At 62.1% G+C, this 16453-nt stretch overlaps 3 protein-coding genes across 4 annotated transcripts; 1 reads left to right on the plus strand and 2 right to left on the minus strand.

The window, feature by feature from the left end:
- The first annotated feature begins 528 nt into the window (after window positions 1-528).
- Window positions 529-6918, plus strand: TRIM28 (tripartite motif containing 28). Its single transcript, XM_079908829.1, has 17 exons — window positions 529-1165; window positions 1499-1611; window positions 1838-1970; window positions 3632-3767; window positions 3845-3961; window positions 4061-4175; window positions 4334-4480; window positions 4584-4698; window positions 4784-4890; window positions 4981-5017; window positions 5100-5145; window positions 5226-5478; window positions 5566-5885; window positions 5964-6087; window positions 6170-6256; window positions 6335-6472; window positions 6567-6918. The coding sequence occupies exons 1-17, from the start codon at window positions 817-819 to the stop codon at window positions 6741-6743; spliced, it is 2514 nt and encodes an 837-aa protein (XP_079764955.1). The 5' UTR covers window positions 529-816; the 3' UTR covers window positions 6744-6918.
- A 673-nt stretch (window positions 6919-7591) lies between these two features.
- Window positions 7592-10482, minus strand: CHMP2A (charged multivesicular body protein 2A). 2 transcript variants are annotated; one of them, XM_079908872.1, is made up of 6 exons: window positions 10319-10482; window positions 9367-9558; window positions 8281-8460; window positions 8077-8207; window positions 7926-7987; window positions 7592-7807 (listed from the first exon to the last, which is right to left on the minus strand). In XM_079908872.1, the coding sequence occupies exons 2-6, from the start codon at window positions 9532-9534 to the stop codon at window positions 7680-7682; spliced, it is 669 nt and encodes a 222-aa protein (XP_079764998.1). In that variant the 5' UTR covers window positions 9535-9558; window positions 10319-10482; the 3' UTR covers window positions 7592-7679. The 2 variants fall into 2 exon arrangements, with proteins under 2 accessions (XP_079764998.1, XP_079764999.1); XM_079908873.1 differs by having other exon boundaries at window positions 9367-9580; window positions 10319-10436.
- Window positions 10483-10584: 102 nt separating this feature from the next.
- UBE2M (ubiquitin conjugating enzyme E2 M) lies at window positions 10585-14080 on the minus strand. Its single transcript, XM_079908876.1, has 6 exons — window positions 13746-14080; window positions 12464-12558; window positions 12303-12341; window positions 12087-12190; window positions 11714-11777; window positions 10585-11628 (listed from the first exon to the last, which is right to left on the minus strand). The coding sequence occupies exons 1-6, from the start codon at window positions 13852-13854 to the stop codon at window positions 11488-11490; spliced, it is 552 nt and encodes a 183-aa protein (XP_079765002.1). The 5' UTR covers window positions 13855-14080; the 3' UTR covers window positions 10585-11487.
- Window positions 14081-16453: the final 2373 nt, after the last annotated feature.

A 16453-nucleotide genomic window follows, 5' to 3' on the forward strand; every position in this document is an offset into this window, starting at 1 on the left:
TTTAGTCAGGTTTCAGTGTTGCTCATGTTAAACAATAAAAAGGTTAAAACCCCAAAGTCTAAGTCCCGGTTTAGAAGAGTACTTCCTCCACGGGATGGGGACCCTTCGCCCCTCTCCCTGGGCCCAGCATCTTCCCTAGCTCTCGGCCCCGCCCCCTCTAGGGAACGCTAGTCGACGCAGCAACTGGAGACCTCCCCAGGCGGGCAAAGGGGCGGGGATCGAGGTGGAAGAACGGACTGCCGGCGCGCGTGCGGAGTAAACGGCCTGGAGCAGGGACTACAATAACGGACGCGAGCCCGGCCGGTGGACCAGGCTGCGGCGGCGACGACGCAGGTGCCCCGCCCCTGCCGCACGAGCGGCGCTGCGGGTGGTGGAGGCGGGGGTGGGAGGAGCCCGCTCAGGCGCGTGCGTACTCATGGCCTCCCCCGCCCCGGCCCGCCCCGGCCCCGCCCCCGGGCGAGAGGCGCCCAGTGCGCGTGCGCGACGGCGTCGGCGCCAGTTATTTCTGTCCCGCCCCCCAGCCGCGGCTCTTTCTGCGAGCGGGCGCGCGGTCGAGCGGTTGTGCGCGTGGCGCGTGGCGCTGGTTTCGGTCGCCGCTGAGAAGGAAGCGCGGGCGGCGGCGGAGGCAGGAGAGCGGGCAGCGGCCGGCCGGGCCTCGGCAGCGCCCCGCGCGCAGCGGGCGGCGACCTAGGCGGCGCGTGGCGGCGCTAGGCCTCGCGGCGGCAGCGGCCCAGCCGTTGGCGGCGAGCGCGTCTGCGCCTGCGCGGCGGGCCCCGCGCCCCTCCTCCCCCCCTGGGCGCCCCCGGCGGCGTGTGAATGGCGGCCTCGGCGGCGGCGGCCTCGGCGGCGGCAGCGGCTGCCTCAGGCAGCCCGGGCCCGGGAGAGGGCTCGGCGGGCGCCGAGAAGCGCGTCGCCGCCTCCTCGGCCACGGCCTCGGCTTCTGCCTCGGCGGCGGCGTCCGCATCGGCATCGTCGCCCGCGGGGGGCGGCGGCGAGGCGCTGGAACTGCTGGAGCACTGCGGCGTGTGCCGGGAGCGCCTGCGGCCCGAGAGGGAACCGCGCCTGTTACCCTGCCTGCACTCGGCCTGCAGCGCCTGCCTCGGGCCCGCGGCGCCTGCCGCCGCCAACAGCTCAGGGGACGGAGGTGCGGCGGGCGACGGCGCTGGTGAGTGCGGTGGGGCCGGGGGCGGCCCCTCCCCCACCCCGCAGCCTTTGATCCCTTTGAGGCTCGGGGACTGGGGGTCGGTTCCCAGCGTGACGATGGCGGGAGTCGCCTGGGCGAGAGGATGGGGACCCGAAGAGTGGCCGGAACGTGTGTGGGCAGTGGGCTGTGTCCCGGGTACTGAGATGGGGCGACTGTTTAAAGTTCGGTAAAAGAAGGGTTTGGTTCTTCCTCCGGGAGGGGAGGGTCGTCTCGGCTCGGCAGGGGATGGAGTTTGGGGCCCAGTGGGGGATGCGCTCACCATGCGATGGTTTTGTTTCTTCGTGTTCTTTGTAGTGGTGGACTGTCCAGTATGTAAGCAGCAGTGTTTCTCCAAAGATATTGTGGAGAATTACTTCATGCGCGACAGTGGCAGCAAGGCTGCCACCGATTCCCAGGATGCGAATCAGGTATGTCTCGCCCAAGCAACCCCCAGGAGGTCTCTGGCCATGAGTAGGGGTCACTAGACCAGAGCGTGGTACCGGCTCCAGGCTTTACCGTCCCCGTAGTAGAAAGCTTAGGGCAGGTTGTCTAGGCTAAGTAAGGCCCCCACCTTTCTTCATGTCGTATTTCTTGGTTCTAAATGCAGATTTCTTTGGTGGTTCTGTCTCTTCTGACTCTGCCTTTGCTCAGCAGTGCTGCACTAGCTGTGAGGATAATGCCCCGGCCACCAGTTACTGTGTGGAGTGCTCTGAGCCGCTGTGTGAGACGTGTGTGGAGGCACACCAGCGGGTGAAGTACACCAAGGACCACACTGTGCGTTCCACTGGTACGCAACGTGCAGGGGGCTGCCCTTGCTGTTCTCCTCTCTATGCCTTCAGTTGCTTATGATGGTAGTTGCAGATGGTGGAAGGATCTCAGGGAGTTTCTCTGCGGGATACCAACTGAAGGGCCTGAGGGCAGAACTCAAAAAGGGGGAGGCTGGGGCTCTGGTGGGCAGTCTCTGCAGGTCCAGTGGCAGAGGAAAAGCCACAGGCAGGGAGTGGGGGGAGTTCACAGGGGATCTCATGGTGCCGCAGGGGGTGTATAGAGGGCTTGAGGAAGCTCATCAGGGAACCCCCCTAGGCAGGGGATAGGCCTCCAATGGTAGAGAGATCCGCATGTATGGATAGGGAAATGCAGGGTGTTGGGGGAATGATGTGAGGGACCTCCTGGACCAGAGGTTCCCTGGCACCTGTTTTAAGCCTCTGTAGGGGAAAGTGAGATCTTTGGGCCTCGTGTCTTAACAAGCTGGTAGAGTCATCAGACTATCACTGACCAGTGAGTGCTGGAAGTGTTCTTATCATTGGGTCACAGGTATTTCACAGCCTAGCTTGGTATTTCCAGATATTTCTGTGAGTGTGTTGGAAGTGCTATGGAGAGGGGCTTGCGCTTGGTTTTTGGCCCAGGACTCCCCATGAGTGGCGTCTTGGTAGTCACTGTGGCTGCGCCAGCCCAGAGGACAGTTTTGATGGGAAAACTTGGGTAGAGATGGTTCCTGTGGGGCATGAGGAGCCAGGAGAGAAGGGCAGGGGTCTCCAGGGGGTCCTGGGTTCCAGGCAAGGGTCAGGGTGCAAGAGCGGGCAATATTTAGAGGAGCTGAGGCTCGGTTTATTTGTATCGAAATGTTCCTATGTGTCACGCTGGGTTGGTGTGGTAACGAGACATGATAGGGATTGGGGAGGAAAGAAGGATGGATGTTCTCGGTTTTCTAGTGGCAACAGCCTCTGGGGAGGGCTGTATTAGTCTTTGGGGAGTGTTGCTCTGAGCCGTAGGACCTTTGTCCCAGCACAGGGGCCTGACGCCTCTCTGAGGGTCCTGGTCTGATATCGTATCTCTCCAGCCTGAGAAGGCTTTGCAGGTTCCCCCGTGGGTCGTTAAGATGGTGTGGTCTCCTTTTAGCAGAGAAGAGAGGGGAGGTCATCAGGCATGGCTTATGAGGAAAATGTATCTGACGGTCTCTTTAAGCCCTGATTTGCTTTTTGTCTGAGCCAGAAAGCAAATGTTGTGTGTGCTGGGATGCCACAGTAGCCAGAATCCCCTCCCCTGCTGGATGGAATCTTCTGTGAGTGGAGGAGAAAGGGAGCCCAGTGGCGGATGGGGGCAGGGCTTCAGAGGTGGAGGAGCTTTCTTGAGTGTCCACCTGGAGGAGGTTTCAGCAGAGGGAGCAGCGGGGAGGTCTCTCCTGGCAGAGGCCGTCAGTCTACGTCAAGCTGTCACCTCCAGAAGCTGAAAGGAGAGGGGTGTGACCCTCTCGGTCAGGCTGAGGGCAGAGGGTTTTGAGAGCAAGGATCTCTGCTCCTCCCTGTCCACTGCTGTAGGCCCTCTGGGTCCTTCCGGCAGATAGCCCAGGGTTGCAGGACAGGCAGGAAGTGAGGCCCTGATCTCTGTCCGCTCCTCGAGCTGGAGGCGGTGAGGATGAGCTCCCGCTTCATAGATCCCATTCCCCAGGACCAGCCAAGTCGAGGGACGGTGAGCGCACGGTGTATTGCAACGTGCACAAGCACGAGCCCCTTGTGCTGTTTTGCGAGAGTTGCGACACCCTCACCTGCCGGGACTGCCAGCTCAACGCCCACAAGGACCACCAGTGAGTCCTGAGGCTTGGTGGGTGGGTGCTGCCTGTTCCTGTGCTGGGCGCCCGGGCCCACCTCTATCTGCCCTCAGGTACCAGTTCCTGGAGGATGCTGTGAGGAACCAGCGCAAGCTCCTGGCCTCACTGGTGAAGCGCCTCGGGGACAAGCATGCGACATTGCAGAAGAACACCAAGGAGGTTCGCAGCTCGTAAGTGTGGGTGCCTGTGCTGTGCTGGGGCGGGGGGTGGGGTGGCTCTGGGTGAGCACCTGCCTGAGTGGCCCTGACCTCACCCACTCTGCTACCCAGGATCCGCCAAGTGTCTGACGTACAGAAGCGCGTGCAGGTGGACGTTAAGATGGCCATCCTGCAGATCATGAAGGAACTGAACAAGCGGGGCCGTGTGCTGGTTAACGACGCCCAGGTACCCGCTGCGTGGTCCTTCTCTGTTGGCAGCTCACTCTACCTCAGGTGGAATCGTCCTGGGGTTTGGCGCCCTCTGCTGGCTGCTGATGCCCTCCTTGGGTGGGGAGAGGTTCTGGTGCTTTGTCCTCCCTGACCCCATCTGCTCTCCACCTGCAGAAGGTGACTGAGGGGCAGCAGGAGCGCCTGGAGCGCCAGCACTGGACCATGACCAAGATCCAGAAGCACCAGGAACACATCCTGCGCTTTGCCTCATGGGCTCTGGAAAGTGACAACAACACTGCTCTGCTGCTCTCCAAGAAGCTGGTGTGTGCTGGTGGGCACCCAGGTGGTGGGTTCCAGGTAGGCACCTCCCAAGACCCTGGAGCCCTGTTCACTGCCCGTGTGCTCATGTACTGCCCACCCCCAGATCTACTTCCAGCTGCACCGGGCCCTCAAGATGATCGTGGACCCTGTGGAGCCACACGGTGAGATGAAGTTCCAGTGGGACCTCAATGCCTGGACCAAGAGTGCAGAGGCCTTTGGTGGGTTTTTGTCTTTCTCTGGCTGCACCCTGCCATCCCAGGCACTGCACTCACTTTCTTACACTGTTTTACTTCTTTACTGCAGGCAAGATCGTGGCAGAACGTCCTGGCACCAACTCCACAGGCCCTGTACCCATGGCCCCTCCTCGGGCTCCAGGGCCTTTGAGCAAGCAGGGCTCTGGCAGCAGCCAGGTGAGCCAGGGAGGGGACCAGAGTGGGAGGAAAGAGGCACGGGGTCCTGTGGGATACCTGTCCACTGAGGTCCACTTGCTCTGCCCACAGCCTATGGAGGTGCAGGAAGGCTATGGCTTCGGGTCAGGTGAGTGATTCTGCCCCCCCAGTAGGTGGGAGAGCTGCAGTGCCCTATGTCCACCCCAACCTGTTTTCTGTGTTCCGAGCAGATGACCCTTACTCGAGTGCAGAGCCCCACGTGTCAGGGGTGAAGCGGTGAGTGTGGCTGCCCTTTGGTGGTTATAGGGACAGGGTGGCCATAGGGGTGGGGCGCTCACACCAAGCCGCGCCCACAGGTCCCGCTCAAGTGATGGTGAGGTGAGTGGCCTCATGCGTAAGGTGCCACGGGTGAGCCTCGAACGCCTGGACTTGGATCTCACGGCTGACAGCCAGCCACCAGTCTTCAAGGTCTTCCCAGGCAGCACCACTGAGGATTACAACCTCATCGTCATTGAGCGAGGTGCTGCAGCTGTTGCAGCTGGACAGCCTGGGACTGCGCCCCCAGGGGCCCCTGGCGCTCCGCCCCTGCCTGGCATGGCCATCGTCAAGGTGAGCCTGCCCAAGTGACTGTGGCTGGGAGATGAGGATCTACTGCCCAGGCCGGCACCCCGCTGAACACCCCTCACCTCCTCACAGGAGGAAGAAACAGAGGCTGCCATTGGGGCCCCGCCTGCCGCCACTGAGGGCCCCGAGACCAAACCTGTGTTGATGGCCCTGGCCGAGGGCCCCGGCGCCGAGGGCCCCCGCCTGGCTTCACCCAGTGGCAGCACCAGCTCAGGCCTGGAGGTGGTGGCCCCTGAGGGCACCTCAGCCCCAGCTGGTGGCCCAGGTGCCCTGGATGACAGTGCCACCATCTGCCGTGTCTGCCAGAAGCCAGGCGACCTGGTCATGTGCAACCAGTGCGAGTTCTGCTTCCACCTGGACTGCCACCTGCCTGCCCTGCAGGATGTGCCAGGGTGCGAGGCTGTGCGGGGTCTGTAGGGCGGAGGGCTGGGCCAGGTTCCGTGCAGCCCCTCACGGTCTGTTCCCTCTAGGGAGGAGTGGAGCTGCTCTCTCTGCCACGTGCTACCCGACCTGAAGGAGGAGGATGGCAGCCTAAACCTGGATGGGGGTGACAGCACTGGTGTGGTGGCCAAGCTCTCGCCAGCCAACCAGCAGGTGAGGGTGGGGCCCACTCCCTTGGTTTGGCCAGCAGCACCCCAAGTCCCCTATGACTCTGACGTTCATGTAACGCCTGCAGAAGTGTGAGCGCGTCCTGCTGGCCCTCTTCTGCCATGAGCCCTGCCGGCCCCTGCACCAGCTGGCTACTGACTCCACCTTCTCCCTGGTGAGTTCTGGGACTTGGGAGGGTGGGAGGTGCAGGGGCTGTTTGGCCTCACCTTCAGCCTGTGGCCTCTGCTCGAAGGATCAGCCCGGCGGCACCCTGGACTTGACGCTGATTCGAGCCCGTCTCCAGGAGAAGTTGTCACCCCCCTACAGCTCCCCCCAGGAGTTTGCCCAGGATGTGGGCCGCATGTTCAAGCAGTTCAACAAGCTGACAGAGGTGAGCCTGTTGGGGTGGGGATGGGTTGGGGAGGGGAGGCTGGGGGCAGAGAGGTGGGCGACCTAGGACCCATCCACTGTAATTTGCCCGGCAGGACAAGGCCGATGTGCAGTCCATCATTGGCCTGCAGCGCTTCTTTGAGACTCGCATGAACGAAGCCTTTGGTGACACCAAGTTCTCCGCTGTTCTGGTGGAGCCCCCGCCGCTGAGCCTGCCTGGTGCTGGCCTGAGCGCCCAGGACCTGTCCAGTGGCCCTGGTGATGGCCCCTGAGGCTGGGCAGCCCCCGAGCCGCTCCAACCTGGCTCTGTTCTCTGTTCTGTCCTGTCACCCCCTCTTCTCTCTCCTCTCCTCCTTCCTCCGGTGGCCTGGTTCCCACTCCTTGGTGGCCCATACCCCAGCCCCTCACAATATGGTTTTTACTTCTGTGGATTTAATAAAAACTTCACCCGTTACTCAGGCCTTGGTTGGTGGGGGCAGTGGTCCTGGGGGCCTGGTCTCTGGCTGTTACCGATCCCTCACCAAACCCTGTTGGGCCAGATGGGGGTGGGGCACTTGTCTCCGGCCACCTGGGTGTCCAGGGAGCGGGGAGTAGCATCCCTCCTGGGCCCTTTGCGATCTGGGGAGTGTCTGCTGGGTAGGAGGGTCACCCGGTAGGTAGGCAGACCCAGGCTAACCTGTGGGCAGGCAGGGTGAATCCCCAGGTAGGTGCTGCACGGCAGCTCATTCTCCCCGAGAGCTTCCTGGACTGGCTTGGAACTGTTTCTCGCAATCAGCTCATCAAAGTGAGCTGGGTGGGCTGGGCTAAGCGGAGTTGGGCAGTGTATCCCTGGGGGACAGGCCTGCACTCCTGGGATGCTACCAGGATGTCTGGGGAGCCTGCTTTCTTGGGGGTGCTGGGCCAGTGTCTGCTGCTCATTTTCACACCCCAAGCCCTGAAGACGGGTGGGCTTGGTCTGTCCACTCCCGCCAAGACGAGAAAACCTCCAGCCCTCTGTCTTATACCCCAGCTAATGTGGCACACATGACCAAGCTCTGCCTGAGCAACTCCTGTCAGCCCTGTCACCAGACTCCCAGCCTGGCTCACATCAGGCCACTCACACAGGCCCAAGACTAGTGGCCAACTTCTTTTATTGCAGAAGGTACAATGAAAATGCTGGGCCCTCCGCTGGCTCCCTAGGGTGGCACGGGGGTGTGTTGTGTGTGCAGTCAGTCCCTTCGAAGGTTCTTGAGCCGCTCCTCCAGGTCTGCGTCTGCATCGACTAGGGCGGAGGCTGCAGCCTCTGCTTTCTTCCCACTGGCAGCCACGCTGAGGGAGCCTCCAGTGGAGGGGAGGTCTGCAGAGAAGGGGGGTTAGGAAGAGAGCCCCTGCTGGAAGGAGTAATGCTGGGAGAGGGAGGGTCTGCGCGATGGCTGAGCTGCGCGCAGGACAGGGCCCAGGGTCTGGACACTCACTTGACAGCTCATCGGTCAGGCTCAACCCCAGCTCGTCCAGGACCTGGGCTACAACAGCGTCACTAGGTAAAAAAAAAGAACTATGAGGGCCAGGCACCCGGAGGGCCAGGCATCCCCTCTGTCCCCACCCTCCTGCCTCCTGTCTCCAAACCTCTCCTCTTCATCGTCCTCGTCACCCATGGCATCGTCAATGGCATCGTTCATCATCTCCTCCTTCATGTCCATAATCTCCGCCTGCCGCTCGAACTCCATCATGATCTTCTGGATCTGGGGCAACTTCAGCTGGAAGTGGGAGGAGGGTGAGTCTGGCCCCTGAGGTTAGCAGGGGTAGGGAGGGGGATCGGGAGAGGCGCACCTGTCTGTTCATGGTGCCCATGGCCTTGGTGACGCCCTTCATGGCTTGTGCCATTGAGTTGTTAGACTTGAGTGTCTGGATCTTGAGGGACACAGCTTGGATGTTGGCCCGCATCAACACAAACTTGCGCACGTACCGCCTTGTGCGCACCAGGTCTCTTGCCATGATACGCACAGCGTCCTGCGAGGGGACAGAGGTGGCAGGGAGCCAGCCTTGGGAGTGTGCTCACTGCCACTCCACCGTGCCCACTGAGGCTTTCAGGGGCTCCTATGTGCCTGCTCCCACTGGCCACTGTTCCCTCTCGCCCTCATGCCTCTTGGGTCACCACTGCACAGACTCCTCCGCGGCCTTCTCAGCTCTGCTCCAGAAATGAGAGGAAGAAAGGTGGGGCCACCCTTGAGGCGTCCTTTTCTCTCCATGTCTATAGAGTCAACACCCATTCCTGAATTTCTCTCCTGGCCAAAGAATGTGTGTCTCCCTCCACCTCACACAGGCCCTCATCTCAAGTACAGGATCCCGATTCACACACGAACACTTCCAAACCTCACCTTTTCACTTCCTCCCCAGAGCTCTTCCTTGCTTTGCCCATCCCAGGAAATGGCGCCTCAACCCAGCTGCTCAGGCCAAAACTCTGTCGCCCATCAAAGGTGCTGCTCCCCAGCGGTTCAGGCTGTGCCCATCTCTCTGCTCACTGGCCCCCAGGGCCAGTGCATCCCATGCCACGTGGGCTCCCACTGTGGCCCACGATTCCAAGTGGTCTGGCCCACATCCACTCCTCTGAGCTCACCCATCACTCTCTCATGGAGCATCTGCTGTTCTATCTGACACACTTGCTGTTCTATCTGACACACTTGCCACTTGGATCTTCACGGGCTCACTCTCTTCCTTACTCAACGTTTGGCTCTGTTACCACCTCCACAGAGGCAGCCTTTTGGACCCTGAAACTAGGGAAAGCCCCACTCAACCCTTCATTTCCCTAGAAGCACCTCCCTGTTGGTGCTCAGCATGTCCAGTTTGCTGCAGCCCCAGTGTCTGAACAAGCAACAGCACTGGCCTGTGTCCCAGGCTGTGCCCAATCGAGCTTACCATCTGGCCCTGCTTGGCCATTTTCTTGATGTCTGCAATGATTTTCTTCTCCTGGGTCTCTAGCTTCTGTCGCTCACGGTCCAGCTCTCGCATGGCGCGGTTCAGGGCGCGCTGGTTCTGCCGCAGCAGCTCCTCCGGCGTCTTCCGGCGCCCAAATAGCAGGTCCATGGCCGCAGGAGCCCACCGGTAGGACTGGGGCAAGTGTGAAGCCTTACTGCAGAGTGGTGTGAGGCCCAAAACGAGGGCATGAGGCAGAGCTGGGGTCACACTGTGTATGGGCAGGGACAGATGGGGGCTCCCAAAATGGAAAGGGCCGAGCAGGGAGAAAAGGCGTGAATGGAAGGCCAAAAGAGTGGAGTCTGGAACTTGGGTAGCCCCAGGGACATGAGTGGGGACAACGTGCCCACCCCAACCCCTCCTCCATCACAGTGCCCCCACAGAGGTTCAAGGCTTCCACCTCGTCCTGCAGACCCTGCGATGAGGCCCTAGCGTGTTCGGTGGACTGAGACTGGAGATGGCCGTGTGTGGGCTGACGGGGGTAGGGGGCACTTGGAACCCTGAGCGCCAGGGACAGGGCACTTGAGAGGGTCCCTGACAGGAGGAGGTGGAGGCTGCGAGTGCTAGAAACAGGGTGGATGGGGGCGGCCCTGAAGCTGACAGCGTATGCATGGAATTCGGTTTGGGGCGGGGGTCCTAAATGCTGAGGGAATCTGGGCGCGGAGAATAAGGTTGGGGGGCGTTGCGGACTCCTGTACAGAGGGAGGGATGCTAAGTGTTGGGGTGCCTTGTTCACGCAGGAAAGCCTGGGGGGCCATTCGGGGTGTTGACCACTGAAGGCAAGACAGCATGGGGTCCTCTGATGATAAGGCCGGGTCCCAGAGAGGGGCGAGGCCCTCGTACGCCGCCACCCACGCGTCCACCCAGGGCCCGCACCCCAGTAGGGGCCACTCACCGGAGTTGCGACAGGGACTCGCTTCCGTTTCCGGGTCACGCTCTTCTCGCTGGGAGCCCCGGAGCGCCCACCAACAGACCCTCGGTTCTGTCGCGTCGGCGGTCGCCGCCGTTTCCGGATTAAACCACCTGACGTCACACGCCCCGCCGGCGCCCGGAATGCTGGGCGGGGACAACAGCGCGCGTGCGCACGCGCCGGGGACCAGACCGGCCCCAGGCGCATGCGCACCAGCTTCCGTGTCCCTGCCGCAGACTCGGTGTTCCACAGGTTCAAGTCCAGCCTGAGGGAGCCGAGCCACGGCCGGAGTCCTGGTCCTTGTGGGGTTGGCGCCCTTCCGGGCAGCCACCCGGAGGCCCTGCACCCCACCACGTTACCCACTGTAGGGCCCAGCTCATCTCAGGGACCCAGAACTCTCGCTGATGTTTCTGGACCTCAGGCACCCGGTGGCACCAGACAGCGTTCTCCTCGTCAGGCCCTCCCATGGCAGAAGGGGGCAGAACAGGAGATGGTGCGGACTTTCTTGTATGTTGGCTTACTGGCCAGGAAGCCTGTGGTTACTGGATCCTGCCCCTCCTTTGTTCCGGAGTGGGATTCATCCCACCCTGCCCGAGGCCTGGGGCTTGGTCCCCTCACGACTCCCAGGGCTGCCCCAGGCACTGGGCAGCCTGCTGATGCGGGGGCGGGGGGGCCCCCTAACGCCACCTGTGATCACACAACTCCCACCGCGCTTGCTGCAGGAGCCCTGGTGGACATCACCTGCCCCTCCCACCCCACAAAAGGAAGAGGCAGAGGCCATGCAGTAACATTCCCCTTTAATAGCCTGGCGGGACCTCCAGTGGTGCAGGGGTGGGGTGCCGGGTGCCCAGCCACCCTTGGCCTCCCACCCCAGAGCCCAGATTAGGGGGGCTGGACAGCACCCAGCGTGGGGCTAGACAAGCCAATTCATTTCCCATCGCTGAGCGGGTCGGGGGAGGCAGCGCCGACCTCAATCACATGGTGGTTTAAAAAAAAAAAAAAAACTAGGAGCGGGTGGCAGGGAGGGGTGGCAGGTCAGGGCATGGGATTCCCCCACCGGCTGCCCCATGCCCCCCCCCACCTGTGGCCCCCAATAAATATTTGCAGGGGACGCCGGGGCTGGTGGCCCTGGCAGGGGTGTGTATGCGCCAACCCTATTTCAGGCAGCGCTCGAAGTAGGTGGAGCCAATATAGCCACCCCGCATGGAGCGCTGCACGTTCTGCTCAAACAGCCTCCGGTTGTTCTGCAGGACCTCGGCGGCTTCCTTGTTCAGTGGGTCTTCAGGGTTGGGCTCCTGTGGCCGGTATGGGTGGGGGTCAACAAGCCCAAGGGGCAGAAGTCCAACCTCCCCCAGCCCCAGCGCCCCCGCCCCTACTCACCAAGAAGAGATACTGCAGGCCATAAATTATGGAGTTTATCGTAAGGACTGGCTTCCAGTCCTCTCTGTGGGCAGAGAACATCATGATCAGGGGCTGGTGAGTGGGAAGCCGCCAGAGGCCCTGCTGGGACCGGACAGATCAGGCCCAGGGCACGGGACAGTGCGGATGGGAGAAGCTAGCAGGAGGGTGCAGAGAAGGACAGACCATGGAGAAAGCCAAGGTCAAGCCACGAGGAAGAAAATGTGGAGATGAAGAGACAGAGGAACACGCACCACAAGGGGTAAGGAATGGACAGAGACTGGTGTAGTGCAAGGCCATGAAGGGTGCCTGGCAGGCAGGGCTGGGGGGAGCTGTGGAGGGCTAGTGCCCTCACCTGAGAATGTTGAGGCAGACGTTGCCCTCGAGGTCAATGTTGGGGTGATAAACCATCGTCTCACACTTCACCTTGGGGGGGTCATGCGGGTAACCCTGGCCCACCTGGCTCCAGGAAAAGAGAGGGGAGGTGGATAGGTGCCCCAGCAGTGCCTGGCCGGGGCCTCAGCTGTTGCTTCCTCAGCCCAGGGAGCCACCCCGGCCCACCGAGACTCACCTTAAAACTGAACACAAACTTCCCGCTCTTGTAGAAGCCCTGTGAAGGAAGAAAAGAGGAGCTGGGATCCCATCCAGCAAGGCCTGGCAGGTGAACCAGGTATCCCTACTTGAGGTGGGGCCACCCGCCGTGCCTGGGAGTCCAGCTGAGTGTGCCCTCACCTCATCAGGACAGATAACCAGCTTGAAGTTGAGGAGGTCGTCTGGATCTGAGAAGCTGATGTCGCACGTCTTGGGCAGATTCAGCTCGTTTATGTCTAGGTGTTCACAGCAGAAAAGGGAAACAGAGAGAAAGAAAGAGGGAGAGAGAGGAGGGTGTTCAGAGCAGGTGCAGGTGCCAGCAGAGCCTCCATAGCCTCCTCCAGGACCCCAGCTTTGTCCTGGGCAGTGGGACACATCCCCAGCCCTCTCCCTGCTCTTTCTGCTCCCCAGTCTCCAGGCAGGCTCTTCTGGATCTACAGAACACCACAAACACACGTGTTCAATTGTGACTGTGCTTGAGCTCCTGGCCCAGGGTAAGTTCCACCTCTTCTGAATCCACAGCCCTAAGTCCCAGCACCCAACAGCTGGGCCCCCCCGCAACCCAGCTCCTAAATGCCCCCACTCCCATGTGCCCTCCAAGAGCCTCTGACTACCCCACACCCAGGATCCCTGGCCATAACCCCCACCTTCTCGAGGAGTCCCCAATTATCTGCCCAAACTCAAAGACCTTTTTCCCCCTCCACACCCTAAATCATCCCCCCACCAATCCCTGGTCCCCAAGATCCATATACTCCTCTTTCTGCCTATCATCCCAAACCCAGGTTCCCATCTGACCCCCAGATCTGTTAGTTCCCAGCCCTCCTACCTTACACTGTTCTGACTATAAGATTTCCAGCATCTCCAGCACCATGGTCTAAACCCAACTCTACTCCTATCTCTAATCTCTGGCACCCACTGTCCCTCCCTCCTCCTCCTGTCACCCTAAACCCCAAATTGCCATGTGACGCCCCCCCCAGACCCACGAAACCCAGGCCCCAGAACGTACTTCACCACGCCTGACTCTGATTCCCACTGACCCCAGCATAAAACACTAAATCTCCCACTCGGATCCTCAATCCTCGGCCCCCACTATCCATATCTCCTCTGCCTTTCACCCAGGTTCCCGTCTGACCCCGCAGACTCTCGAGTTCCCGGTCCCCCCACTACACTGCCACCCTCAGATTCTCAGTCTCTAATATCAGACATCTGGCTTTCCAAATACCTTCAGTGCCCCATCCTCGGCCCCGCATCTCTGACCACTTCAGTGACTATTAGTCCACCCCTGATCCCTCAATCCCCAGGCCCTGATCTCCGATCCCCACATCCGCGGCCCCCCCATTTCTGACACCTCTGACCCCTGGCGACCGCATTACCCCAAGCCAGGCCCTGACCTCCGACCTCCACCCCCATCCCGACTCCTTACCCTTCTGGATCCGCAGCTGCGCCGCCGACGCCTTCTTGCTGCTGCCCTTGGTGCCGCCCGCCGACTCCTCCTCCTTCTTCTGCTGCTTCAGCGAGAACAGCTTGATCATCCTGCCGCCGCCGCCGCTGCCGCCCCTGCGGGGCCCGGGACCCCGGCCACCCGGCCCCCCGCCGCCGCCGCCCTTGCCGCCTCCGCCACTCGGACCCGCCGCCGCGGCCTCTTCGGCTGCTGCCGCCGCCCGCCCGGCCTGCCGCGCCGCTCCGCGCCCACCGCGCGGCCCGCGTCGGCTCCCGTAGTCGGCTCCGGCCTGGCCCGGCGCCTCGGGCTCGCTCGGCAGCACTCGGGCCCACTCGGCTGTTCTCGTGTCCGCTCGGCCCCGCCCCCACCCGCCGCTCCCTCCTCCCCCTCGCCCGCCCCGGTGTCCTCAGGCCCAGCGGCGGCTGCGGACGCGGGGTCCTCAGGCCGCGCCACTGGCCCGTTCACTCGCTCCCTTCCCGAGGGGGTTGCGGCTCGGGTCGGAAGAGGGAGGCGGGGGCTGCGGTGGCGACGGCCGTGTACTGGAGGAGGGTCGGCTTCCGCGGCAGCAACGGCTTCGGCGCGGAGGTCCGCAACGGCCTCGGGCGCCCCACCGCTTCGGATATTTCCGCCGCCTGCCCGCTTCGGCTCTTTCCGCCCGGCCTGCGCTGTGCGCCTGCGCAGCCGCCGACGCCACCGCCCCGCGTTGCTCCGCGATGGGACTTGGGGATCGGGCTCCTTCGGCTAGGCTCGAGTATTTCCGTTCGCGCAGGCCGGGCCGGCCGGTCACTTCCGGGGACGCCCGCGGGTCCAGGGAGTGGGGCGGTGTTGCCGCCATCTTTAAGTGGGGCAGATGCGGGCAGCTTCGCTTGCGGTCCAACCATTCCCACTTGCACTTGTGCAGACGGCGGCGTAGGCGGGCCAAACGAAGTACTTGCCCCCGGGGGTCACAGACTGAGGCTGGGTCAGGTCAGAGCCTGAGCAAGGCAGGGGCGTTGCCTAGAGGATGCGTGGTCCAGCACTTTCGGTGTCCCATCGCAAACCCAAAGAACCCTCTCGCAGAGAGTCTGGCTGAGGTAAACTAACAAATAAAACGTGTATTGTGTCAGAGAGTAGGAAGCACTGTGGAGGTTTACACAGGCTGACCCACTTCGGAAGCGGAAAGTGGGGAGGGCCACGCTCTGCGCGGGTCTACAGTTCCAGCGGAGGTGCCCTACGACCTTCCGCCGGCTGCGCGTGAGATGTGGGCGGGGCCAATCTCCCCTCCAATCACGGCTCAGCGTGCCTCGGCGGGGCGGGAGGAAGCGGCGCGGAGCGGTTCTGCGATTTCAGGCTGTCACCAAGGGAACCGTCAGGCGGTGAGCGGTGCCGCGAGGGCTGGTTGGGGCGGGGGGCCGGGCCCGTGGGGGCGGCGGGTGCTCTGTCTCTCAGCCTGCCCGCGTCCGAATGAGGCTCCTGCCGCACGTCACATCCAGTCGCTGAGGCCACGTGCCGCCATCATACGGACCACCAAGGGAGAAGTAGTCGCGGCGGCCCAGTTGGGCCCGCGCTGGGGGTGGGCAGGCTCAGTCCATGGCCTCCTCTTGGCGAACGACCCCGGCCCCATCTTCACCCCAGGGAGTCGGCTCTACGCCTTCGGGTCTTGATTTGGCGTCCATCCCGGCCCCAGCCTCCTCAGAGGCCCTGCCCAGGTATCCTCGGCGTCTTTGGGCTCCGTGGACTGATCCCAGTGGTGTCTGTGCAGCCGCTCCCCCTTTTGCCCCTTTCCATTCTCTTTCCACCATCCCACACGCCCCTCTTCAGCCCTGTAGTTGTCCTAGCTTCACACTGCCAGCTTCGTTGACTCCCCTGAGAGCTGAGTGCTGGAGAGGCGCCGGAGTGAGGATGGGAGATCAGAAGCTGCAAACGGCTCAGGTTTGGGGCTGACAAGATTGCAACCATCCCAGGGTTCTCAGGCTTCAGACATGGCTGGTCCTGGGACCCAGAGGGCTCTTCCAGACTCAATTTCCCTCTCCCTCTCCGTTCTTCTCATCCGCTCTGCTCTTGCTAATTATTTATTTTTGTACAGGACGTGAGGGTTGATGACCGTACTGTGGTTTCCAGCCAAAGTCTCAGGGGTGGTTTCTATTGGCCAGCCTGGTTCATGTGCCCATCCCCAGGCCAGCTGCTGAGGCCCTTCCGCTAAGGTCCCATCTGGGGATGGGGAATTAGTTCCCTGGAGAGGACTAGCCAAAGCTTGACTCACATGATCTCTGATCTTGTGGCTTCCCCACCGTCCAGTGGGGGAAGACTTGACCATGCAACAGAATGCTAGGCAAAGGGGGCCATGGTTTCTGGACCAGGGAGGAGGGGATGGCCTCATCCCCCTCATCCCCTCAACCCAGGGGGCTGGGTTGGAAGTGGTGCAGCTAAGCTGTATATTCCTTGTCACCTTCGTGGCCCCCACTCAAGTGGCAGAGAGGCACAGGTGGTTTTGGTGGCAAAGGTGCCTGTGGCCCTTGGGCCTGCAGCCTCTTAGGATGCAACCTAGGGCTTAGCGCATGCAGAGGTCCTGAGGGAAGCTGGGGCCAGTGCCTTGGAGGGACTGGGCAGAACGTGGCGGGTGAGTTGTGAGGGTGGAAGTGCACGTAGGGTTGTTAGCGTAGCCTCTGGGAGCTGACACTGGGAAGAAAGGGTCTGTTTGGGGAACGAGG

The sequence above is a fragment of the Stenella coeruleoalba genome (assembly GCF_951394435.1).
Source record: "Stenella coeruleoalba genome assembly, chromosome: 20".
In the NCBI taxonomy this organism is placed as follows: domain Eukaryota; kingdom Metazoa; phylum Chordata; class Mammalia; order Artiodactyla; family Delphinidae; genus Stenella; species Stenella coeruleoalba.